At 39.7% G+C, this 27,055-nt stretch overlaps 1 protein-coding gene across 1 annotated transcript in view; it reads left to right on the forward strand.

Moving 5' to 3' along the window:
- paqr3a (progestin and adipoQ receptor family member IIIa) overlaps positions 1-25,708 on the forward strand; it is a 34,047-nt gene extending 8,339 nt beyond the window's left edge. Inside the window, exons 4-6 of the mRNA XM_084322667.1 lie at positions 8,504-8,701; positions 12,027-12,117; positions 24,149-25,708. Coding sequence (XP_084178793.1) covers positions 8,504-8,701; positions 12,027-12,117; positions 24,149-24,291 — 432 coding nt within the window. The 3' untranslated portion in view covers positions 24,292-25,708. The remainder of the gene's footprint in view (positions 1-8,503; positions 8,702-12,026; positions 12,118-24,148) is intronic.
- Positions 25,709-27,055: the final 1,347 nt, after the last annotated feature.

Raw genomic sequence — 27,055 nt, forward strand, 5'->3', positions numbered from 1 at the left:
TAGGAACCGGTTCCCAACGGGAACCGGTTTTCGATTCCCATCCCTAGCTACAATATGCATTGAATCAATGTTATAAGACATTGATATCAGGAGCTATCTGTAGCTACTGCTAGCCCGCTAGGTAACGTTAAGACAATTTAGTTTACTGGGACATATAGATCTAACGTGAGCTAGCTAACGTGAGCTAGCTAACGTGAGCTAGCTAACGAGGGAACGGAGGTATTATGCACTCGAGTCGACTATTGCTGGAGCATTTGTTGATATCAGTAGCTAGCCAGCTAGATACCGTTAGACAATGCCTCGTCATGTATTAAACTAAGTGAATAGCTGACTGGGTCATTGTTTAAACAGTAACGGTAGCTCATGGAGGTCCGGTCTAGACTAGAGCAGACTGCCTCTGTGTTGACGAGCAGAAGCCAATAGTATCCCGCTGCAGGGCTGGCCCGGCTGGGCGGATATGACTCGTTGCCACGTTTTTTTTCAAAATAAGAATATCATACGAACCGAATGCTGCTAACTGCCGGAGCCATCGATATTATGACTGGAGCTGCGCTTGGAGCGGAAATGAGACCCGCACAGATTTTCAAAATAAGAGTATCGTTATGAACTACACGTCTACACGCCACACGGCGGGCAGACCCCCCAGTGGCAAGCGCCAAAGGTAAAAACTGAGCGCCCCTGGCGGGCGGCGGTCTTTAATTTCGCCCCCTGTTTGCAATATATCAAATGCAAAGTAGATTTTTCTGGGGGGAATTATTACAGGCTAGCATGTGTCAATGATTAGCAACAACAGTTTTTTGTAAGGGTCCCGCCTCCACCAATCACATGCGGCTCCCTTTGTGTGTGTGTGAGAGCAAGAGAGAGAGAGATAGTTCTCCAACTTGTGTGAGTTGCAGTGATCTCCTGGTTGTTCCCCACCTAGGTTATCTAACTATTGCGCTGCTGCAACTAGAAACACTGGCCTGGCCTGCTTCTAAGTTCAGTGGCCTGACTGCATACAAAAAAAAATAAAATCTTTCTTTTTTTAAATCATCTGGTGACCCCCCCCGCGGCGCCTCCCCCACTTTGGGAACCACTGCCTTATACGACCATTGAAAAATCCTACAATTAAGTCTGTCTCGCTTTTCTCTATCAAAGCGTTTGTCGTACAAGTGTCGCAAAGAAATTTCAAAGGTACTCACAGTTGCACAAGGGTTTCGGACAGACAAACGCTAAGGCTTGAAAGCTTGCTGTTGCTAATAAACATTTAAAATCATTTGTATAAACTGGTCAACACGGCTCAAAATTGTTTTATTTCCGGCTTTGGGTGCCTGTACTGTGATCTGCATTTTGAGCCGTGTTGACCAGTTTATAAAAATTATTTTAAATGTTTATTAGCAACGCAGAGCTTTCAAACTGATCATGTTTGAAATAAAGATTCATTCAAACATATTGAAAACAGGATTAATGAAGTGATTGTGAAAACAGGATTAATGAAGTGATGGTGAAAACAGGATTAATTAAGTGATATTGAAAACATGATTAATGAAGTGATTGTGAAAACAGGATTAATGAAGTGATGGTGAAAACAGGATTAATTAAGTGATGGTGAAAACATGATTAATGAAGTGATATTGAAAACATGATTAATGAAGTGATGGTGAAAACATGATTAATGAAGTGATGGTGAAAACAGGATTAATGAAGTGATGGTGAAAACAGGATTAATGAAGTGATGGTGAAAACATGATTAATGAAGTGATGGTGAAAACAGGATTAATGAAGTGATGGTGAAAACATGATTAATGAAGTGATGGTGAAAACAGGATTAATGAAGTGATGGTGAAAACAGGATTAATGAAGTGATGGTGAAAACAGGATTAATGAAGTGATGATGAAAACAGGATTCATGAAGTGATGGTGAAAACAGGATTAATGAAGTGATGGTGAAAACATGATTAATGAAGTGATGGTGAAAACAGGATTAATGAAGTGATGGTGAAAACAGGATTAATGAAGTGATGGTGAAAACAGGATTAATGAAGTGATATTGAAAACAGGATTAATGAAGTGATAGTGAAACAGGATAAATGAAGTGATGGTGAAAACATGATTAATGAAGTGATGGTGAAAACAGGATTAATGAAGTGATATTGAAAACATGATTAATGAAGTGATGGTGAAAACAGGATTAATGAAGTGATGGTGAAAACAGGATTAATGAAGTGATGGTGAAAACAGGATTAATGAAGTGATATTGAAAACAGGATTAATGAAGTGATGGTGAAAACAGGATTAATGAAGTGATAGTGAAACAGGATTAATGAAGTGATAGTGAAACAGGATTAATGAAGTGATGGTGAAAACAGGATTAATGAAGTGATGGTGAAAACAGGATTAATGAAGTGATGGTGAAAACAGGATTAATGAAGTGATGGTGAAAACATGATTAATGAAGTGATGGTGAAAACAGGATTAATGAAGTGATATTGAAAACGGGATTAATGAAGTGATATTGAAAACAGGATTAATGAAGTGATGGTGAAAACATGATTAATGAAGTGATGGTGAAAACAGGATTAATGAAGTGATATTGAAAACATGATTAATGAAGTGATGGTGAAAACAGGATAAATGAAGTGATGGTGAAAACAGGATTAATGAAGTGATATTGAAAACAGGATTAATGAAGTGATGGTGAAACAGGATTAATGAAGTGATAGTGAAACAGGATTAATGAAGTGATGGTGAAAACAGGATTAATGAAGTGATGGTGAAACAGGATTAATGAAGTGATAGTGAAAACAGGATTAATGAAGTGATATTGAAAACAGGATTAATGAAGTGATATTGAAAACAGGATTAATGAAGTGATGGTGAAACAGGATTAATGAAGTGATAGTGAAAACAGGATTAATGAAGTGATATTGAAAACAGGATTAATGAAGTGATGGTGAAACAGGATTAATGAAGTGATAGTGAAACAGGATTAATGAAGTGATGGTGAAAACAGGATTAATGAAGTGATGGTGAAAACAGGATTCATGAAGTGATGGTGAAAACATGATTAATGAAGTGATGGTGAAAACATGATTAATGAAGTGATGGTGAAAACATGATTAATGAAGTGATGGTGAAAACAGGATTAATGAAGTGATGGTGAAAACAGGATTAATGAAGTGATGGTGAAAACAGGATTAATGAAGTGATGGTGAAAACATGATTAATGAAGTGATGGTGAAAACAGGATTAATGAAGTGATGGTGAAAACAGGATTAATGAAGTGATGGTGAAAACAGGATTAATGAAGTGATGGTGAAAACAGGATTAATGAAGTGATGGTGAAAACAGGATTAATGAAGTGATGGTGAAAACAGGATTCATGAAGTGATGGTGAAAACAGGATTCATGAAGTGATGGTGAAAACAGGATTCATGAAGTGATGGTGAAAACAGGATTAATGAAGTGATGGTGAAAACAGGATTAATGAAGTGATGGTGAAAACATGATTAATGAAGTGATGGTGAAACAGGATTAATGAAGTGATGGTGAAAACAGGATTAATGAAGTGATGGTGAAAACAGGATTAATGAAGTGATGGTGAAAACAGGATTAATGAAGTGATGGTGAAAACAGGATTAATGAAGTGATGGTGAAAACAGGATTAATGAAGTGATGGTGAAAACAGGATTAATGAAGTGATGGTGAAAACAGGATTAATGAAGTGATGGTGAAAACAGGATTAATGAAGTGATGGTGAAAACATGATTAATGAAGTGATGGTGAAAACAGGATTAATGAAGTGATGGTGAAAACAGGATAAATGAAGTGATGGTGAAAACAGGATTAATGAAGTGATATTGAAAACAGGATAAATGAAGTGATGGTGAAACAGGATTAATGAAGTGATAGTGAAACAGGATTAATGAAGTGATGGTGAAAACAGGATTAATGAAGTGATGGTGAAACAGGATTAATGAAGTGATAGTGAAACAGGATTAATGAAGTGATGGTGAAAACAGGATTAATGAAGTGATGGTGAAAACAGGATTAATGAAGTGATGGTGAAAACAGGATTAATGAAGTGATGGTGAAACAGGATTAATGAAGTGATGGTGAAACAGGATTAATGAAGTGATGGTGAAACAGGATTAATGAAGTGATAGTGAAACAGGATTAATGAAGTGATATTGAAAACAGGATTAATGAAGTGATGGTGAAACAGGATTAATGAAGTGATATTGAAAACAGGATTAATGAAGTGATGGTGAAACAGGATTAATGAAGTGATAGTGAAACAGGATTAATGAAGTGATGGTGAAAACAGGATTCATGAAGTGATGGTGAAAACATGATTAATGAAGTGATGGTGAAAACAGGATTAATGAAGTGATGGTGAAAACAGGATTAATGAAGTGATGGTGAAAACAGGATTAATGAAGTGATGGTGAAAACAGGATTAATGAAGTGATGGTGAAAACAGGATTAATGAAGTGATGGTGAAAACATGATTAATGAAGTGATGGTGAAACAGGATTAATGAAGTGATGGTGAAAACAGGATTAATGAAGTGATAGTGAAACAGGATTAATGAAGTGATACTGAAACAGGATTAATGAAGTGATGGTGAAACAGGATTAATGAAGTGATAGTGAAACAGGATTAATGAAGTGATATTGAAAACATGATTAATGAAGTGATGGTGAAAACAGGATTAATGAAGTGATGGTGAAAACAGGATTAATGAAGTGATGGTGAAAACATGATTAATGAAGTGATGGTGAAAACAGGATTAATGAAGTGATGGTGAAAACAGGATTAATGAAGTGATGGTGAAAACAGGATTAATGAAGTGATGGTGAAAACAGGATTAATGAAGTGATGGTGAAAACAGGATTAATGAAGTGATGGTGAAAACATGATTAATGAAGTGATGGTGAAACAGGATTAATGAAGTGATGGTGAAAACAGGATTAATGAAGTGATAGTGAAACAGGATTAATGAAGTGATACTGAAACAGGATTAATGAAGTGATGGTGAAACAGGATTAATGAAGTGATAGTGAAACAGGATTAATGAAGTGATGGTGAAACAGGATTAATGAAGTGATGGTGAAAACAGGATTAATGAAGTGATGGTGAAACAGGATTAATGGAGTGATGGTGAAAACAGGATTAATGAAGTGATGGTGAAAACATGATTAATGAAGTGATGGTGAAAACAGGATTAATGAAGTGATGGTGAAAACAGGATTAATGAAGTGATGGTGAAAACAGGATTAATGAAGTGATAGTGAAAACAGGATTAATGAAGTGATAGTGAAACAGGATTAATGAAGTGATGGTGAAAACAGGATTAATGAAGTGATAGTGAAACAGGATTAATGAAGTGATGGTGAAACAGGATTAATGAAGTGATGGTGAAAACAGGATTAATGAAGTGATGGTGAAAACAGGATTAATGAAGTGATGGTGAAAACAGGATTAATGAAGTGATGGTGAAAACAGGATTAATGAAGTGATGGTGTAAACAGGATTAATGAAGTGATGGTGAAAACAGGATTAATGAAGTGATGGTGAAAACAGGATTAATGAAGTGATGGTGAAAACAGGATTAATGAAGTGATACTGAAAACAGGATTAATGAAGTGATGGTGAAAACAGGATTAATGAAGTGATAGTGAAACAGGATAAATGAAGTGATGGTGAAAACATGATTAATGAAGTGATATTGAAAACAGGATTAATGAAGTGATGGTGAAAACATGATTAATGAAGTGATATTGAAAACATGATTAATGAAGTGATGGTGAAAACAGGATTAATGAAGTGATGGTGAAAACAGGATTAATGAAGTGATGGTGAAAACAGGATTAATGAAGTGATATTGAAAACAGGATTAATGAAGTGATAGTGAAACAGGATTAATGAAGTGATAGTGAAACAGGATTAATGAAGTGATGGTGAGAACAGGATTAATGAAGTGATGGTGAAAACATTATTAATGAAGTGATGGTGAAAACAGGATTAATGAAGTGATGGTGAAAACAGGATTAATGAAGTGATGGTGAAAACATTATTAATGAAGTGATGGTGAAAACATGATTAATGAAGTGATGGTGAAAACAGGATTAATGAAGTGATGGTGAAAACAGGATTCATGAAGTGATAGTGAAACAGGATTAATGAAGTGATGGTGAAACAGGATTAATGAAGTGATGGTGAAAACATGATTAATGAAGTGATGGTGAAAACAGGATTAATGAAGTGATGGTGAAACAGGATAAATGAAGTGATATTGAAAACAGGATTAATTAAGTGATGGTGAAAACAGGATTAATGAAGTGATGGTGAAAACAGGATTAATGAAGTGATGGTGAAAACAGGATTAATGAAGTGATGGTGAAAACATGATTAATGAAGTGATGGTGAAAACAGGATTAATGAAGTGATGGTGAAAACATGATTAATGAAGTGATGGTGAAACAGGATTAATGAAGTGATGGTGAAACAGGATTAATGAAGTGATGGTGAAAACAGGATTAATGAAGTGATGGTGAAAACAGGATTAATGAAGTGATGGTGAAAACAGGATTAATGAAGTGATGGTGAAACAGGATTAATGAAGTGATGGTGAAAACATGATTAATGAAGTGATGGTGAAAACAGGATTAATGAAGTGATACTGAAAACATGATTAATGAAGTGATATTGAAAACAGGATTAATGAAGTGATGGTGAAAACAGGATTAATGAAGTGATGGTGAAAACAGGATTAATGAAGTGATACTGAAAACAGGATTAATGAAGTGATATTGAAAACAGGATTAATGAAGTGATGGTGAAAACAGGATTAATGAAGTGATACTGAAAACAGGATTAATTAAGTGATATTGAAAACAGGATTAATGAAGTGATGGTGAAAACAGGATTAATGAAGTGATGGTGAAAACAGGATTAATGAAGTGATGGTGAAAACAGGATTAATGAAGTGATACTGAAAACAGGATTAATGAAGTGATATTGAAAACAGGATTAATGAAGTGATACTGAAAACAGGATTAATGAAGTGATATTGAAAACAGGATTAATGAAGTGATAGTGAAACATGATTAATGAAGTGATGGTGAAAACATGATTAATGAAGTGATGGTGAAAACAGGATTAATGAAGTGATGGTGAAAACATGATTAATGAAGTGATGGTGAAAACAGGATTAATTAAGTGATTGTGAAAACATGATTAATGAAGTGATATTGAAAACAGGATTAATGAAGTGATATTGAAAACAGGATTAATGAAGTGATAGTGAAACAGGATAAATGAAGTGATGGTGAAAACATGATTAATGAAGTGATACTGAAAACATGATTAATGAAGTGATGGTGAAAACATGATTAATGAAGTGATACTGAAAACATGATTAATGAAGTGATGGTGAAAACATTATTAATGAAGTGATGGTGAAAACAGGATTAATGAAGTGATGGTGAAAACAGGATTAATGAAGTGATGGTGAAAACAGGATTAATGAAGTGATGGTGAAAACATGATTAATGAAGTGATGGTGAAAACATGATTAATGAATTGATGGTGAAAACAGGATTAATGAAGTGATGGTGAAAACAGGATTAATGAAGTGATGGTGAAAACAGGATTAATGAAGTGATGGTGAAAACATGATTAATGAAGTGATGGTGAAAACAGGATTAATGAAGTGATGGTGAAAACAGGATTAATGAAGTGATGGTGAAAACAGGATTAATGAAGTGATGGTGAAAACAGGATTAATGAAGTGATGGTGAAAACAGGATTAATGAAGTGATACTGAAAACATGATTAATGAAGTGATGGTGAAAACATGATTAATGGAGTGATGGTGAAAACAGGATTAATGAAGTGATGGTGAAAACAGGATTAATTAAGTGATTGTGAAAACATGATTAATGAAGTGATATTGAAAACAGGATTAATGAAGTGATATTGAAAACAGGATTAATGAAGTGATAGTGAAACAGGATAAATGAAGTGATGGTGAAAACATGATTAATGAAGTGATACTGAAAACATGATTAATGAAGTGATGGTGAAAACATGATTAATGAAGTGATACTGAAAACATGATTAATGAAGTGATGGTGAAAACATTATTAATGAAGTGATGGTGAAAACAGGATTAATGAAGTGATGGTGAAAACATGATTAATGAAGTGATGGTGAAAACAGGATTAATGAAGTGATACTGAAAACATGATTAATGAAGTGATGGTGAAAACATTATTAATGAAGTGATGGTGAAAACAGGATTAATGAAGTGATGGTGAAAACAGGATTAATGAAGTGATACTGAAAACATGATTAATGAAGTGATGGTGAAAACATGATTAATGGAGTGATGGTGAAAACAGGATTAATGAAGTGATGGTGAAAACAGGATTGATGAAGTGATGGTGAAAACAGGATTAATGAAGTGATACTGAAAACATGATTCATCTTCCTCCCTGTACTTTTGTCTCCCTCACAGTACTGGCGTCAAGTGTACCTGGTGACCGTGCTGGCCATGATCCTAGCCGTATTCTTCGCCCAGATCCACCCCCATTACCTCAGCAAGCAGTGGAAGCAGATGCGCTCGCTCATCTTCTGCTCGGTGGTGGGCTACGGCCTCGTGCCCACCCTGCACTGGGTCTGGCTGACCGGGGGCTTCTCCTCGGACCTCGTCCAGGTCAGCGCCCCCCACCTGTACACCAGCAGCACAGCAGCTAGCGAGTAGAAAAGGCCACCACTACACTGTAAAAACTGAGCGTCATCTGGTCACACAGCTAAATTTATTCAACTAAAGCTGTGTAAAATGCAATTCATAAATGGTTCAAATTCATTGAATTCAGCTCAATTCGATTTCAAACGGCAGTCTTTTTTATTATGTATAGGTTACTAATAATTATTTAATAAATATTAATTAACCCCAATCCCAGTTTTTACAGTGATATGGTGTGTGCCCATTAAATACAACAGGGATTGATTTTGATTCAGATTAGACACAATTAATGTTGATACTTTTTACAAGTTGACTGGAAATGCAAATGTACTGAGGCTGATTTGGTCACGTCTCACACATTTGTACGTGGTGTTTTGTCTCTGAATTAATAGAGCGTTTCACTGCAGACGTTCTGAAGTGTCATCGATGGGTAGACAGCTTTAACTAATAACTCTTAAAGGTAGAATCTGTAATGTCATCAAACAGCGACCTCCAGGCAAAAGAGCCCCCCTTGCAGGGAACAAACTTAACTTTTTGACTTACCAGCCATTTGGCTGGTAGATTTTTAAAAGTACCAGCCGGGCAGATTTTTTACTAGCCAAATATTATAAATAGCTTTTTAGTATATCGCCATGTGTTATTATTACATATAATACTCTCATATGCTATTTTCAATTAATATCATAAACAACATAAGGAATATTAGCATAATTTTTAGTGGACTGAAGGAATGAGTCAGCGTTAATAGTTTTAAATGCAAATAATTTATTGAAACATAGAAGTGGGGTCGGGACACACACACACTGTGTTTCAACTCACCACCCCCGCATCATATTGTAGTCTGTCTTCAAACTTCCACTCCTCTCAAACATTTTTATATTTGAATATCAACATTATCTGTCCATCCTCAGTAATCCTCAGTTTACTATAATATACTCCTGTCCTGAGTCCTGACTAGTGACTCCGTCGTCTTTCCAAACGCACGCACACACACAGGGAAGGGGAGAGTGCCCCCCCCCCCCATTTCCCTTTCCTCAGTGCTGTTTACTGTGGCTCTGCCTCGTCTGATCATCAGGATTAGCTTGTTAGCTGACGTTAACGTTGTAGTGATTGGTACATAAACGTTAATTTCGGGCGATGTGGGCATAAAGGAATGGCGACGGTGCAAAGCATGTAGCTGCATTGGACTCGTTGTGAGAAGAAAAAAAACATCACAGACTTATTTCGCGCCTGTAGGCGCACTGCTGTGTTAACGCTGCTCTGTTTACAACGCTGCTCTGTTTTTAAGAAACAACACGGACTGGGCGGATATCATATGACTCGCGGAGTTGCTAGAGGGTTTTCAAAATAAGAGTATCATATTAACCTGAACGTTGCTAGCTGCCAGAGCCCAGATATTATGACTGGATCTGCGCTTGGGGCGGCAATGAGACCCGCACAGGATTTTCAAAATAAGAGTATCTATATGAATTACACGCCAGCTGGCGGGCAGACTATTATTTTTAGACGCCAGACGGTAAATCTACACGCATTTGGCGATGGGCGCCCAGTTATTTTGTTCCCTGCCCCCTTGCACTTTGTTTAAATCTTTTATTTTGGTCTGACGGGTGGGTTGGAGTTTAGTAACTTACTATACTGTGAATTTCTCCAGACCTCTCTTGGCAGAGCCTGAGGTGTGACCAGCAATAGCATTTATAGTTGGAAACTCAATTCAAATCACTTGGCAGTGTGAATGTGATATATCACAAGACAAAGACAAAACACTTTAACTTACCATCTTTATGTAATAAAGATTTGACAGATTGAAAGATGTATTACAGCCGTGTGTACCTATCTGACCTGTTAAAACGTCTGCTGTGAAAAAGCTCTTATTATATATAAATGTACACAGATTGATTCAGTTTCCACCACGTGTCCTGGAAGATTTCAATGTCTCTGAAAAATGGGGAGAAATTCTGGTCAAATAGTAATATATAGTGTTTATTGAGTAACATTTGACGTCATGTGCATAACGCCATAATGTTGTTACCGGTGTTGTCGAATTAAATAAATGAGAGACCCAGAGTCGGTGTGAATGAGACTTTTCAGTTGCCTGTCCACTAGGGCTGAGCCCAAACGTTTGAACGTTCTGACCTTCGTTCGTTACATTGGCATTCAAATTCTAAATCAACATTTGAATTAAATTATTTTTATAAATAGCACCTGAGGAAGCGATAGCGAAACGCGTTGTGCAACAATAAAAAAGCAAAAACCAGTCCTGTGGAGTGTGCAGTCCCTTCTTTCCCTTGAAGGTATTCTCCTTTTAGTTTATATATCTCTCTTGCGCTGACCTGCACCTCCAGTCGGGGTCCAACCAGATGTGCACGAGTCTTATTTAGTTTAATATATATATATATATATATATAAAAATACTTTATTTAATTCGAATGTTGATTTAGAATTGCCAATGTAACGAACGAAGGTTCGAACGTTTGGGCTCAGCCCTAGTGGACAGGCAACTGAAAAGTCTCATTCACACCGACTCTGGGTCTCTCATTTATTTATTGGTTTAAACAGAATGAATAGACGCATAATATATATATATATATACTATTCATTCTGTTTAAACCAATTGGGTTTTTCTTCACAGTTGCCGATAAAGCTTAGGCTACACTAATATTATAGTATTAAAACTGATGAGTTATATTCATTAAAGAAAGTTGATTTAATAAAAAAAAAGAAAAGAATACTAATTTAATCAGATTAATCACTTCATTCAAATTGAGGATATAAAAAAAATAATATGTAAAAGAAATTTGAAATTATTATTAAAAACGAAGGTTCGAACATCCGTTCGAAAAATCCTGACGAAGTTCGAAGCCCAAAAACAAGCTTCGGGCTTAGCCCTACTGTCTGCTGTCCAGTTCAGCACCACGGACAGCGCTGATCCACCGCTCTGAGATGAAATGCACATTGGAGACTGGGGGGGATCAGGCAGGCTACCATGGCCACTTTAGCCCACCCTGGAATATCACGGACATTATGACTGCAGATATTTAAACATGTCAGACTTCCAACAGATTTCCCCGGTAAAACCCCCCCCAGTAATGACCTGATAACGGAAACACTGAATGGAGTATTGAGTGGCCAGTACTAGTGGGTTAATGAGAGAAACTCCCATCTGTCGTTTGATGGTGTAACCAGTGCTGAGGTTCTACAACTTAAAAAGGAGCCTGAGCTGACTGTTATTATTTCAGGTCATATTGATTTATACTTATTTACCATATTTTAACACATAATCCTTCTCTCACAGGCTTTTATTCCGCGGATACTTGGGATGTACTTCATTGCTGCAGTAGCTTTTGTTTTCTACGTGTCCAAAGTCCCAGAACGCTACTTCCCAGGTAAGAACTAAAGGAATGGGTGGGTGGGGGACTGGCCACTACTAGGGCTGTCGCGGTAACCTCATCACCGCAATCCTGCTGTGTGTCAAGGCACCCGCGGATGCAGAACAGACAACCGCGGCATCCGCGGTATAAAAAAAAAAGTGCGTGATCATTTTTAACTCTGTTCATTTAATGACGAGACGTCCGTTTTCCAGTAGCATGAGCTAACTCTCGTTTCCATACAGTTTACAACTCACAGATGAAATCAGGATTTATTTTCATATCCCGGACTCGAGCCCCCAATTTATACCTTTTCCTGTATTAATCTGAACCGTAGTGGAGTAGGCTACAGTGTTCTCCCAACACTCCCGGGCCGAAGTGCCGGTCATGTAACTTGCTCAATGTTGACTAACGTTTAGGGATGGGTACCTTTCACATTTGAACCGGTACCGGTACCTGTGAATTGATACCGGTACCCAACGGTACCTTTTTTCGGTACTTTAGTCTCAAGAAATTTAATTTACCTACCTCAGTCGTAAAAAAAAAATCCAAACTTCAAATAACTACAATTTCGACAGTTTTCGGCTTGTCATTGCTCCGACTGCTTTGGTGTTGAATCAAGTCAAATCCTAGGTAAGCATATATTGTGCGTGGGAACGTTGACATGAAAAGAAAAAAGTTAAAAAAAAAGTTAAAAAAAAATAATACTATTATTATTATTATTATTTTTTTTTTTTTTTTTTGGTTTCTCACTTGATTCGATACTCGGTAGTACCGACGTGTTTCGGTTCGGTACCTCAAAAGTACCGAATTCGGTACCCATCCCTACTAACGTTACACGCAAATTAAGTGCTGCTTCTCTCTACCGACCCGCTACACTCTGACTAACCCCTACGCTCACTTTGTTAACGTTATCATAGCTATTATGATCTGTAATGTCAACTGGATAACGTTAGCTTTGTTTGCAAACGTTAGCGTTCGCTATCTATAACGTTAGCTATTAGGCTACCTATCTATAATGTTAGCTATGAGGCTAGCTATCTATAACGTTAGCTATTGGCTATTTTCCCCCAATGATTGATGACACAAGTTGTGATATTTAACTAGCTATGTATGTGCATTCAAATTCACTAACGTTAAAATAGTGTTATAATAACATAAAATGTTCGCTCAAATAACGTTCGTTTTAAGTTGGAGAAGGGATGTGTGACTGCTTGCTGCTTGCGTAGACCTACAGTATATATCCCACAACGCATCACTCTTAACAGTTTGAGTGCCAGCCATTAACATTGGAAACATGGTTAAATGCCACCACCCACTTCAATGATAGTGTTGTGAACGCATAATCTCATAGTCTTACATTATGGCAGTGGAGGTTTCTCTATGACAACACGTGAAACACAAATTCACTCATAATTCATAATGATTAATAATTTACATATACCTATATATATATAAAAAAAAAAACTATATATATATATATTTTTTTTTATTATTATTATAATTTTTTTTTATTATAAATGTTTTCCTCTTCAAAAATTGCCAAAATTGACAGCTCTGAGCAGGCCTGCACTGCAGTATTGCCTGCAGTAATTATTCGTGAAGAAAACTTCACAGGTGTGACCCATTGTTAAATAAATAATAAATAACAGCGAATCAAAATAGGCTATTAACTTCATCTAAGCACGGTCTGTGCAGTTAAACTCTTGCCATTGAATGGAGGATTGATTGATTGACAGCCCTTGACATCCAATACACGGAGGTTGAATATGATTGGCAGCCTTGCAAATCCAATCAGAGATTGCTGCATTGCAAAGTCAAAACGGGTCCAGCTGCATGTCTGGAGGATAGGTTGACATCCAATACACGGAGGTTGAATATGATTGGCAGCCTTGCAAATCCAATCAGAGATTGCTGCATTGCAAAGTCAAAACGGGTCCAGCTGCATGTCTGGAGGATAGGTTTAGCTCGGGCCAATCTCAAGTTTCTCAAGTTTCTTTATTAGTTGTCATACAGAAGTACAGAATACTTTTATACAAAATGTAACATAAAGAAGCATTTTGTATAAAAGTATTCTGTACTTCTGTATGACAACTAATAAAGAAACTTGAGAAACTTGAGATTGGCCCAAGCTAAACCTATCCTCCGGACATGCAGCTGGACCCGTTTTGACTATGTGAAAGTTGAGACTATGAGAAAGTTGTTGTTTAGTAGTTAGTAAGCTGTACATCTATAACAAGTCAAGTCAGGCTAAATTAAACTTTGCGCCAACATTAGGACCGAAGTATAAACCAGCAACTGAGCAACATGAAGAAGTGAACTTATGCATCTGGATCAGAAAAAACGTTGTGGATGAAAAAGTAAGTAGGCTACAGTGCTTGTATGCTAACAGTAGCTAGCCAGCTTAGCCTACATCACAATGATAATCACCAAGCTAACTTACTGTACACACTGTAGGGCTGGGCAATTAATCGAAACAGAATCACGATATCGATTCATAGACCTATGCAATCTCATTTCTAAGTTATGACTATTTTCTTTTATTAATTTTTTCTTTTTCTTTTTTTTACTTTTTAAATTATTTTATCTGGGTTGAACATGATTTGTGGAACTTCCTCTGGTGTTGTGGTCGTGGTATTCACTGACCTTTGGGAAGTATTTCGACATGCACATGGGTATCTTAGTGGTGTAGTGTATCTTGTAGACCAGGCCCATTGCAAGTTGCTGTACTCTGTCGTCTACTCTAAGCCATCCTAGGTTGTCAAAGTGGACGGGGGTGAGGTGGGTTTTAGGAGTAAGGTCAAGCAGTAGTCTGACCAGTTTGTTTTGTGATGTTTGTAATCTTGTTTTTAGTGCCTTTGAGGTGCTTTGGTACCATGAGGTGCAAGCATAGTCGTAGTACCCTTGAATGAGTGCTCCTGTTAGAGTCTTCAAGGTATTCTTGTTTACCAGAGAGGAGATCCGGTACAAGAATCGAGTTCGTTGGTTGACTTAGTTTTATTACATTGGATCCCATTTTGTCACAGGAAAGATTTGCCTCTATAGGATGGAACCCAGGTAGGTAATTTCATCTTTCCTTTTAAGATAAGATAAGATATTCCTTTATTGATCCCCTTGGGGAAATTCAGGCATCATAGCAGCATGGGGGAAGGGGGGGGGGTACAGGTAGTGAAAACAACACAAGCAGTGTAAACAAATAGGTCAATATAATTTACTATCTAACTAACTGAAATATACATAATTCATTATTCACAGTATCACAGTATCCACATAAGGTGCAGTATGCATAAGGTAGTGTTATTGTCCTATTAGTTCCTATTAGTTCTAGGTCGATGTCTGGCAGCAGTCGCTGCCCACTGTTGTGGAGCCTGATGGCCACTGGTATGAAGGACTGTCCGAGGCGGTTAGTTGAGTGTCGGGGGGGTATGAGTCTGTGGCTTCCTTGTCACCTTCACCTAATATGTTTTGATCTGGTCAGGTGCGCTGTCACCTAAAATGTTTTGATCTGATCAGGTGCGCTGTCACCTAATATGTTTTGATCTGGTCAGGTGCGCTGTCACCTAATATGATTTCATCTGGTCAGGTGCGCTGTCACCTAATATGTTTTCATCTGGTCAGGTGCGCTGTCACCTAATATGTTTTCATCTGGTCAGGTCCGCTGTCACCTAATGTTAATATGTTTTCATCTGTGTCCACTGACACACAGTGGGGGATGTTTTAAAAATATTATTTAATATATAATATAATATAATAATTTGTGCTTCACCTAAAAATTTGGTCAGCAGCCTCCACTGCATTATGGCTATGTGTCTAATCTGCCTGTCGCTTATCAATGACTTGTTTGCAGTCAACATTGTCGAAACGGATTGATTGTCTTTTAATCGGTTCATTTTCGTTTATAGCATTTTGAAAAGCCCTCGTTTTCAAATATAATGATTCCGTGATAAAAGGCATTTACTGGAATATTCTAGCATCTAGCAAAAACGTTGACATTTTTCGGCCTATTTATGAATAGTTTTCAAATAAACGCTAGATTATCGATAGTATATGTGTACTTATGCACGCTATAGAGGCGGGCTGAAAAATCGATTCTCTCATCAGCGATCACCGCGCACACACACGCATAGGGCAAAAGCTTATATATCTGTGAAAACAGCTCTGATTATCCTAAGACTGATAAAATAAATGCCTTACCTGAGCTCGGATGTTATCCAAAAAGATTATTCCAATTCCTGATCGCCATTCCAAATATCGATCACGCTTATTGATTAGTGTTGAGTCCTGTAAATACATAATCCACGCGTTTTCCGGGCCGGTGAGCACAATCGATCCTTCAGTTGGCTTGACGGAAAAGTAAAATGAGCAAACTGACCACTCCCCCTGCATCAGTGTAAAGTAATGGGGTGCAGTTACACAGGGATAGACGATAGGGGGCGGTATCTTCCCAATTGAGCTCAGAGAGACTCTGCAGCACTAACCCGAGGCTCGATTGATGAAATATGAATTCAAATCGCCAATAAAAAAATAAATAAAAAAAAACGCTATATAGCGTCGGGGCACTCAAAGGTCGGCATGAACTAACGACAAAAAACGTCCGTGGCACTCAATGTGTTAAAGGAGCAGGCAACACCCTACTACTTTTATCACATTTCAGAACGTTGAGGGACAAATGGATAGATTATCAAACATGTTTAAAATAGTTTCCGGACTCCTACGACCTTAGAATTTTTGTCTAATCACGATCGCGGATAAACTCGCATGTCTTAACACATTGGGCGCCGGGCATTGTGCCCATTTTATACCACTCTCTGCCAGCACTGTAACCCTATGGAGATGTTTACCATCTTTGCAGGGCTATAACTTTTTAAATATTATAGCTATATCTGCATTACTATGGCCCATTCAACATCGATTATCTATCGTTCAGGATGTGGGAACGTTATATTTTTTCATTCATACATTGTTGTATTAATACCGTCTAGAATATAAGTATGTTTTTAAGCTTTTCTGCTGTAATTCCAAAAACACTAGTTATAGGCCCTGACGCATATGATAGATTATCGATTGGCGTTTCTTTCCTATACACGCTATATTAAAAAATTAAAATTTATATGATCGGTATACATTATGCTTCATCATGCGTGAAGGAAAGGGGGGGGGGGTCGTTTATAATTCCTATTTTCGGGCTGAAAATAACGCTATATTCCTCTTACCGTTCGCCGATGAGACTGGAGGAAAAAGATACCAATTATTTGACGCCGATCTCCTAGATCCATTTCCGGTTTGAATGGCGCAATAAACGCCGAAATCATATCGATTATTGCGTTTCGAAAGCGATCCAAATGCACTCGAGTGTGTATATTGATCCACGTAACAAGATAGTACTGCCGGAGGAATTTCCTCTACGCACCGATCGCCACTTCCGGTTTAGCATGAGTGTAACTCGCCCGACCATCCACCAGGCGGCGGTATTGAGGCGTTGCAATCTCAGACAGGGAGCTGCTGCAGTCCGGTGGGAGGCTGGATGAATTATGAATGCCATGGCAAAGAAATGAAATATTGATCCCAAAAAACGATTTATGCCGTTGTTGGTGTTCAACACATGGCGGGCAATAACTACTTACGCCGTTTATGGCGCACAATGTGTTAATAAAAAAATATATACAGGTATATTTATAAAATATATATATATATATATATATATATATATAAAATAAATTAAAGTGCGTCTGAGTGGCGCAGTGGGCAAGGCGCTCGCCACTAACGCAGGATATGCTGGTATCGAGCCCAGCTCTCTGCGTTGCTACCGGCTTGGCCGGCCGTCATACTAACACAATTGGCAATGTTAGAGGGTGAGAAAGCCGGTGGGTGGGGATTGGACGTTGTGGACAGCGACTCCTACAGGTCGGTTGGGTGACGCCGGTGCGGCGGAAACAGGAAGTATCGGGGGCAGCGTGAGCCTCCCACGCGTTACTCCTCGACACAGAGTTCGAGCTGCTATGGTGAAAAGATGCGACAGGCTGCCTCCTCGTGTATCGGAGGGGACACGTGATGAAAGGCTTCTAGGCCCTCTCCCCCCAACAGAAAGTGTGGCGGTCTGATTCCTACCTCCACTGCATCCTTCGTAATGGCTGTCCTTTACCGCCCTGCAGGCCCTTACACCCTCTTCCTAGATGAGTTTTCCACTTTTATCTCTGAGCTTGTTACACGCTCAGATAACATTTTAATTGTTGGTGATTTTAACATTCATTCCAACAAAACTCTAGATCCCCTAGATAAGGCTTTTACCGACATCATTGATTCTGTCGGTCTCATTCAAATCGTTGACCAACCCACTCACAGTGGTGGGAACACCCTTGACTTAGTCCTAGCTCATCAAATTTCAAATTGATTTGACGGTTTCTCGTCCAGACCTCGTATTAACGCCTCAACTGTCCCAATTCTAGTTAACTGCCTACCAGACACCCTCTCTCCCTTCCTCTCTTACTCTGGCCCCCTTGATCTCTTTACAGACAAACTTAACACCGCCCTTCGTAGCACGCTCGACATTGTCGCTCCCCTTAAGCCTAAAATTAAACAAGCTCCGCAAAAACAAACTCGCTGGTTTACGGAGGAAACTCACTCCTTTAAAAAAGGCATGTCGGAAACTTGAACATAAATGGCGTTCGACCAAACTCGAAGTATTCCGCCTTGCCTGGAATGATAGTTTACGTAACTACAAAAAGGCACTCTCACTTGCCAAAACCTCATATTTTTCCAGGCTCATTAACGAAAACAAAAACAACTCAAAGTTTCTGTTTGACACAGTTGCAAAACTTACTCAGAAACAACCAAGTGCCCTAAACCATGCGTTCTCGGCTAACGAATTCATTAAATTCTTTACCAAGAAAATGTATCTCATAAGAGATGAAATTGTTGGCTTACTCAACAATCAGAGTCCACGGGGCGGTCAGGTGGCGTAGCGGAGATGCTGGGTTCGCGTGTTCGAATCCAGCTCCCGGCGTTGTCACCAGCTTGGCTGGCCGTTCACACTAATACAATTGGCAGTATTAGAGGGTGGGAAAGCTGGCGGGTGGGTCCTGGGCGTCCTGACCCCTACAGTTCGGTCGGGGCGCCTGCTCAGCGAGGGTAGGATCTGGAGAGAGGTAGTGCGGCCTCCCACACGTTACACTCTCCCAGTGAGAATCTGCGCGTCCAGGCTGGCTGCCGGCAGGCTGCACATGCGTCGGAGGAAAGCATGTGACAGTCTCCGGCCTCTCGGACCAACAGTAGGGGAAAGTGCGCAACAATCAGGAAGGGTGGGATGGGAGAAAAATCGGAAAAAGGAGGGGAAAAAAATAATAATAAAAAAAAAAAATTATAATAATCAGAGTCCCTCCCAACCCCCCAACTTTGAATCCAGCCATACGCTATGCTGCCTTGAAAACTTCTCACTTAGTGCCCTCTCTAAACTGGTTGGCGCGGGTAAACCCTCAACCTGTCTGTTTGACCCTCTTCCAGCAACTCTCATCAAAAAGCTCTTCCCAACTCTAGGCCCTGCCCTACTCAATATCTTCAACACCTCCTTGTCTACTGGCATGGTGCCCCTGGCTTTTAAATCAGCCGTCATTAAACCACTACTTAAAAAAACCGAACCTCGACCCTCTAATCTTAAAAAATTAAAGACCCATCTCCAATCTTCCGTTCCTATCCAAAATATTAGAACGGATTGTCGCAACGCAACTTACTGACCATCTATCAAACAATAATCTTAATGAATCTTTTCAATCTGGCTTTACCAAAACGCCGGTTACCAAAGTCACAAATGACTTGCTGCTCTCTCTTGACTCAAACCTAACTTCTGTGCTCTTATTGCTTGATCTCAGTGCAGCCTTTGATACTATCGATCATTCGATTCTTCTAGGTCGGCTTGAGAATCATGTTGGCATTCGGGGTCACGCACTTGCTTGGTTTAAATCTTATTTAACTGATAGAACACACTGCGTGGTCTATAATGATTTAACATCTGAGACCCTCCCAGTGCAATGTGGGGTCCCACAAGGCTCTGTCCTGGGCCCTTTACTATTTTCGATTTACATGCTACCCCTCAGCAATATCATACGCAAATTTGGCATAAACTTTCATTTTTACGCTGACGACACCCAATTATATATACCTATTAACACATTAACTGCCACGGAGTTTGCCCGTCTCATACCACTCTCTGCCACCACTCTAAGCCTATGGAGATGTTCACCTTTTTTGCAGGGCTATAACTTTTTAAAATTGTATTGCTAAATTGACATTACTATGGCCCATTCAACATCGATTATCTATCGTTCAGGATGTAGGAACGTTACACTTTTTCATTCATAGATTCATACGAAAATACCGTCTAGAATATAAATATGTTTTTATCGTTTTCTGCAGTAATTCCTAGAACGTGAGTTATAGGCATAAGCGCATATATAGATTATCAACTGCCGTTTGTTGCCGATACACGCTATATTAAAAATTTCAACTGTACATGATCCTAAACGTTATGACTCATCATGCGCGGATGAACAGGGGGGGTCGTTTATAATTCCGTGATCGTCAGTAAATGCTTTATGTAGTATGGGTGATATATTGATCAGAGCAGTTTGCATTAATAATAATAAACAAACACGCTGAAAGTAACGTTACTGTCCTCTTACCGTTCGCCGATGATACTGGAGGAAAAAGATCCCACTTAATTTGACGGCGATCTACTAGATCCATTTCCGGTTTGTATAATAATAATAAACGCCCAAATCATATCGATTATTGAGTTATGGCAGCGATCCATATACACGGATGTGTGTCTAGAGTCCCGCAACAATATGTGAGTGCCGGACGCATTTCCCAGATGCACGGAGATCACCAGAGATCCATTTCCCGGATGTAACTCGCCCGATCATCCACCAGGCGGCAGTATTGAAGCGTTGCAGAGTTGTTCAGGCTCCCACTGTATCAGCCGAGGCTGGGTGAGGGAATTATGAATACCATGGCGAAAAAATGAAATATGATATCAATAACGTCGTACGCCGTGGTTTGGCAGAATTCGCATGACCTTGAAACCCGTTGTACGACGTTATTGGCGCCCAATGTGTTAAGCCAAATGACTCCTCCCAATTACAAAATCTTGAGGCTTGCCTGCTTGCCGTCAAAAAGTGGATGTTTCAAAACGTTCTACTCCTTAATGCAGATAAAACAGATGTTAATTGTTGGCCCCCCAAACCACAGAGGCTTGTTTCCCTCAACTTTGATACTTGTCATGTATCCCAGAGCTCCACCATAAAAAACCTCTGAGTCATTTTTTATTCCTCCATCTCATTTAATGCACATATCAAAAATTTCACAAATTGCCTTCTTCCATCTTCGTAATATCGCAAAAATTCGCCCCATTTTAACTCTGGCTGATGCTGAAACCCTAATTCATGCTTTTGTCATCACGTCTAGACTACTGTAATGCACTTTTTTCAGGCCTACCTAATTCAAGCATAAAAAATCTTTAACTCGTGCAAAATGCTGCTGCACGGATACTAAATAAAACTAGAAAATTTGATCACATCACACCAGTTTTGTCCGCCCTACACTGGCTTCCTATTCAAGCCCGATCTGACTTTAAAGTGCTACTCCTCACCTACAAAATTTGAAATGGGCTTGCACCGCTCTATCTATCCGATCTCATCTCTCGATACTCGCCCGCTCTTGCTCTGCGCTCACAAAATGCGGGGCTTCTATCGATTCCTAGGGTTAAAAAGAAATCCGCCGGCCACAGAGCCTTTGTCTACCGCGCTCCCTACCTGTGGAACAAATGACCTGCCGTAGTCAGGGGCGCCTGCTCTGTCGAAGCTTTTAAATCCCTGCTTAAGACCCATCTTTTCTCTCTCTCCTTCAACCTACCCTGATCTCACCTGATCGGGGTCTGACCCTTAGACATCCTAACTAAACTAGACAGATTAATCTATTTGCTCCCATGTCTGGTAACCCCCTCCTATGGCTAGGTTTTAGTGAGTTTTTCCTTTTCCTTACCTTCGCGTGGGGTATGTTTGTACCTTGTGAAACCTGGGTGTTGTCTTCGACCAGGCTATGAACCTAGACAAACATGTCAAAACACTCACACGCACCTGCTTCTTTCACCTCAGAAACATTGCAAAACTACGCACCATCATATCTCACTCTGAACTAGAACTCTCCGTGCATGCTTTTATTTCCTCTAGGCTTGACTACTGCAACTCACTTTTCACCTGTCTCACCAAATCATCCACAGATAAATTACAAATGGTCCAAAATGCTGCAGCCAGGCTACTCACAAGGTCAAAAAAATCATGCCACATCACTCCCATTCTGGTATCCCTGCACTGGCTCCCGGTACACTATATAATTCACTTCAAAGTCCTCACTTTCACTTTCAGAGCACTTCACGGTCAGGCCCCCATCTACATCACTGAACTCATCCATCCCTACACCAACACCCGCTCACTCAGATCTGCCGATCAGCACCTCCTGGTGGTCCCCAGGTCCAGGCTTAAAACAAGGGGTGATTGAGCCTTCCAGGTGACAGCACCAAGGCTCTGGAATGCTCTCCCTCTGGACCTGCGAATTGCCCCCTCTGAGAACTCTTTTAAAAAACAATTAAAAACACATTTGTTCAGACAGGCTTTTGGTCATGCATAGGCACTTTTTTCTTGTCCTCACTGTTCTATAGTTTTTGTTTTAATTAGTGACTCATGATTTTATCCAAATTCTTTTCTACTTTTTCTATCTGGTTTCACTGTTTTTAACTGCTGTTTGTTGTTGTCATTTATTTTTGATTTTGTTTTTATTGTGTTTTTATATTAAGCTGTAGTGTAAAGCACCCTGTGCATTCGTGCTGTGAAGGGTGCTATATAAATAAAGGTCATTCATTCATTCATTCATTGTGGTGTTCTTGATTTGATTTGGGGAGGACGTGTACGGCCCATGGGGGACATTGACGTGTGTTGTCGGGCCTTATAAATAAATTTGATTTGATTTATCGTCACTACAGCCGACCAGTGGGAGGCATAGTCTAGCAAGACAGGGGAGGTAAGAATTGGAAATACGAAATTGGGATGGGAGAAAAATTGAAAATGGGGAGAAAAAGTGGATCAAAAAAAATATGAAAATGAAAACTTTTTCTTTTTTTAATAGGTGCGGTACCACTGCATCCCGCGGTAATTAGCCACACACAACCGCGTGAGAAAATGTCATACCGCGACTGCCCTAGCCACTACACACATTAAGCTGTGTGGAGAAGGTCCTCCACGAGGGCCGACAGTGGCTCAGGAGGTAGAGCGGTCGTCTGGTGATCGGAAGGCTCCCGGTTCGATTCCCGCTCCTCCCGGGCAGCGTGTCGAAGCGTCCTTGAGCAAGACACTTAACCCCTAACTGCCCCCGATGAGCAGGTTGGCACCTTGTATGGGCGCCTCTGACGTCGATGTGTGGATGTGTGAGTGAATGGGTGAAATGTGAGGAACAAATTGTAAAGATCTTTGGCTAAACCCAGTGTTCAGTCAAACATGTGACGCACAGATATGATGCCGTTTGAAAGGCTGAATTGAAGAGGCTGTATCTTCCTCCTAAGCAGCGACTTCTTTAAGTAAATGATCCCCGTGAATCTGTTCTCCACTTGTTCCCTGTCAGAAATGTATTCCAGACCTGGAAACACTAACCTTCTTACAGTATTCTACTATCATGCCCTCTTCCACTAAATAACCTTCTTATTGTATTCTACTATCATGCCCTCTTCCACTAAATAACCTTCTTACTGTCTTCTATCATGCTCTCTTCCACTAAATAATCCTCCTGGTCTATATTACTACCTACCTACTATGCTAATAATGTCTTTACTACTATGCACTCAACACTGCTGCACCCAAGTTTCAGCACTGTTTGATGAACATTGTTACTCAGCTGCCAGAGTTGTGCCCTTCCTGCTGACTTGTCGACGTCGTACAGAACCTGTAAGTCTCTTTGGATAAAAGCGTTCAGCTAAATGACTTAAATGGCCGTGTCTTTCCTTCAGGTCAGCTGAACTACCTGGGCGCCAGTCACCAGGTGTGGCACATGCTGCTGGTGCTGATGTTCTACTGGTGGCACCAGTCTGCTGGCTTCATCATGGCCTACAGGCATAGCCACCCCTGCCCCGAGTATCCTCAGCACGCCTGACTGGAGCCACGGCGAGTCCCGATGCTGCCCAGCGATGTCCAGTAGGCAGGGGCTACTGACAGACCAGGACTCTCTGCAGATGCCAACAAACCATTGAACGGCTACAGAGACCAACGTGATCTCAGTAATGATGGGAGGTATTCGGTCCAGTGGGGTCTTGTGTGGTGGTCAGACTGCTGCAAGCTTATTTCACCATAGAGTTGAGGACACTCGCACTATTTAGTATTTTCTTTAGTACTTTTTCTGTGTACAAATCATGTTGACAACCCATCAGAAAAAAAAGAAATTCAATCAGTGTTGTTGACAAGTGTAATGAAGTGGCAATTAGTCATTTTTGAGACGTCCCACATTTTCACAAATGGCTACCTATTGCACCTCGTGTAGCCCCCCCCCAGTAAACAGCTGTGTCTTTAATGTAAAAGCTAATGTCATTCTACTAGGTCGGTTTTTACCCATGGTTTAAGATGTAGCACTGACTAGGTGTGGATTTCATTCATTTAGCTCAGCGTCTTAGTAAGTTGAATATTTCACATGTAAACCAGAATAGAAACATGCCGTAAAGTAGCCTAATGTTTCAACACAAACGACCACTGGTGGAATATGATTTTCTTTTTTATGGCACATTATGTCGTTTTCTTTTCTCGTCCTTTGATCCAAGCTCATGACGTTTCTCAGAGCAGAGTGAGGTTAACGATTGAAGGTCGCCTTGTACAGTATTGGGCCGTTTCTTTCTTATTTCTGGTTTGAAACATGCAGAGTATTTTGTGACAGAACACTCCAAGGATGCCGCTGCCTACCGTTCACCTTTTGAATACAGGTGCTGCCAAGACTACAAGCGGAACGTCTGATGCTCCAGGATTCGCCCTATCGTAGGGTCGTTTGTCTGTATGTAGATTTACGTCATTTATAATCTACTGTAATACATGACTTATGTACAGTGTGTCTTGTCTCAATAATAGTAAATAACTAGTAGGTTATGGGGTGTCTGCCTTACCGTCACACCCACTGCAGAATGTGTTTCTCCGTTTTCAGGTCACAGTTGTCCTCTACGTTTAGCCTTCATGACTCCTGATGTGCAATGCTATAAGTTTGTTATTGTTTGTTATAAAACTGTTATTGTATCTGTTTTTAGTGTGCTATTTAACCCCTTTAAGTTTTAGTTCCCTGTGGTGTTACAATTTCAAACTTGGCCTACTTTTTGTGGTTGTGTATTATATTTATACTATTCCTTTTCGATCAGACCTGTGTACTGGTTTCTAGAAGCTCTTTGGATGTCGTCTTTCTCACATGGTTCGTGAAACGTATCACTGAAGTGTCAAAGATTCGTTTTATAGCCCGCTGACAAATATCATGTATTGTTAGTATGTTGATTTTTAAACCTGGTAAAGAATAAAAGTGTTGAATAGTTTAACTGTAATGTGGGACCAGCGCTTGAACAACTACAGTCAAACAAATATACAACTTTTCTTTTATTGCATTAGACAGCAGTACAGCAGGATAAATACAACAGAAGAGTTATTCTCTTGAAAAATGGTTTTCATGGGTGAGAACACGGCAACCTGCAGAATCATCTCATAAGGCCGTCTATGGAAGGTAGAAAGACGCCAAACATCTCTAGGTTGCAAGACAATGGAAGTATTTAGTGCAAAAAAAGTGCATTTATCTGGAAAAGTGACCCGATTTGATACTGTTATTTCTGAGCATGTAGTGAATGTTTTCCCCTTTTCCTGGCGCTAAGCAGACGCTGGTCCACGAACCCTTATCCTACGTCTAAAGGTCGGTGTTCTTGCCTCGTTAGAAGTTAAAACCTCATTACCGGTATTTTACCATGAAAAGGTCAACTTGTACAGTATTGGGCCGTTTCTTATTTCTGGTTTGAAACATGCAGAGTATTTTGTGACGGAACACTCCAAGGATGCCGCTACCTACCGTTCACCTTTTGAATACAGGTGCTGCCAAGACTACAAGCGGAACGTCTGATGCTCCAGGATTCACCCTATCGTAGGGTCGTTTGTCTGTATCTTTGATGGAAATGTGAGGTGTAACTTTTTCCCTGACAAGTTGCTTTGTTAAGACTATTCAGGGTTTTACAGGATGTGTCCGAGTTAATATTCAAATGTTGCATACAGCTTTTGAATGTCCCAAACAAGTTGCCACTATGACTGTAGACGCATCAGAAAATGTGTTATTTGGTTCCGTCTAATAACTACATATAGGAAAGGATGACATGCCAGTGTTTCTTCAAGTCAGAGGTCCTTAACCCATTTAGACCTAAAACGGCCTGCTAATAATGCATTATATAGCCTGCATACACACGTGTTTCCCGGTTTCAATGGGTTAAGGAGAATAGTTTACTTTCACTAGAAGTTAGAACTACAGTAGAGTCACATCTAACAACAAGCAACAGACTAAATCTGGGGGTCTGAGGCCTCATGTGTATCAATGTTGGGGGCCTCGACATGAAAAGGGATGAGAACCACTGCTTAAATCAAAACATGTCATGAACTCTGGTGGTGAAGTGCACTTCATAAGTTGCTGACAGACGAGAGGTACATTTTGTGTAAAGTTTATTTCGTAGATATGGAAGTACTTTAGACACAAGCCCAAGGCTAGTGATTCAACGACAGCTGGACCAGATAACCCTAACAGCTGGACCTTTACCTGTTGTACCTTCATGAGCAGCGATGTGAGTAATTGACTCATGGTCCACAGGTATCAGCTCCACATAAGACCCAGCGAGACGCCTTGCTTGTAGAGAGCAGAG

The sequence above is a fragment of the Notolepis coatsorum genome (assembly GCF_963971535.1).
Source record: "Notolepis coatsorum genome assembly, chromosome: 10".
Taxonomy (NCBI): domain Eukaryota; kingdom Metazoa; phylum Chordata; class Actinopteri; order Aulopiformes; family Paralepididae; genus Notolepis; species Notolepis coatsorum.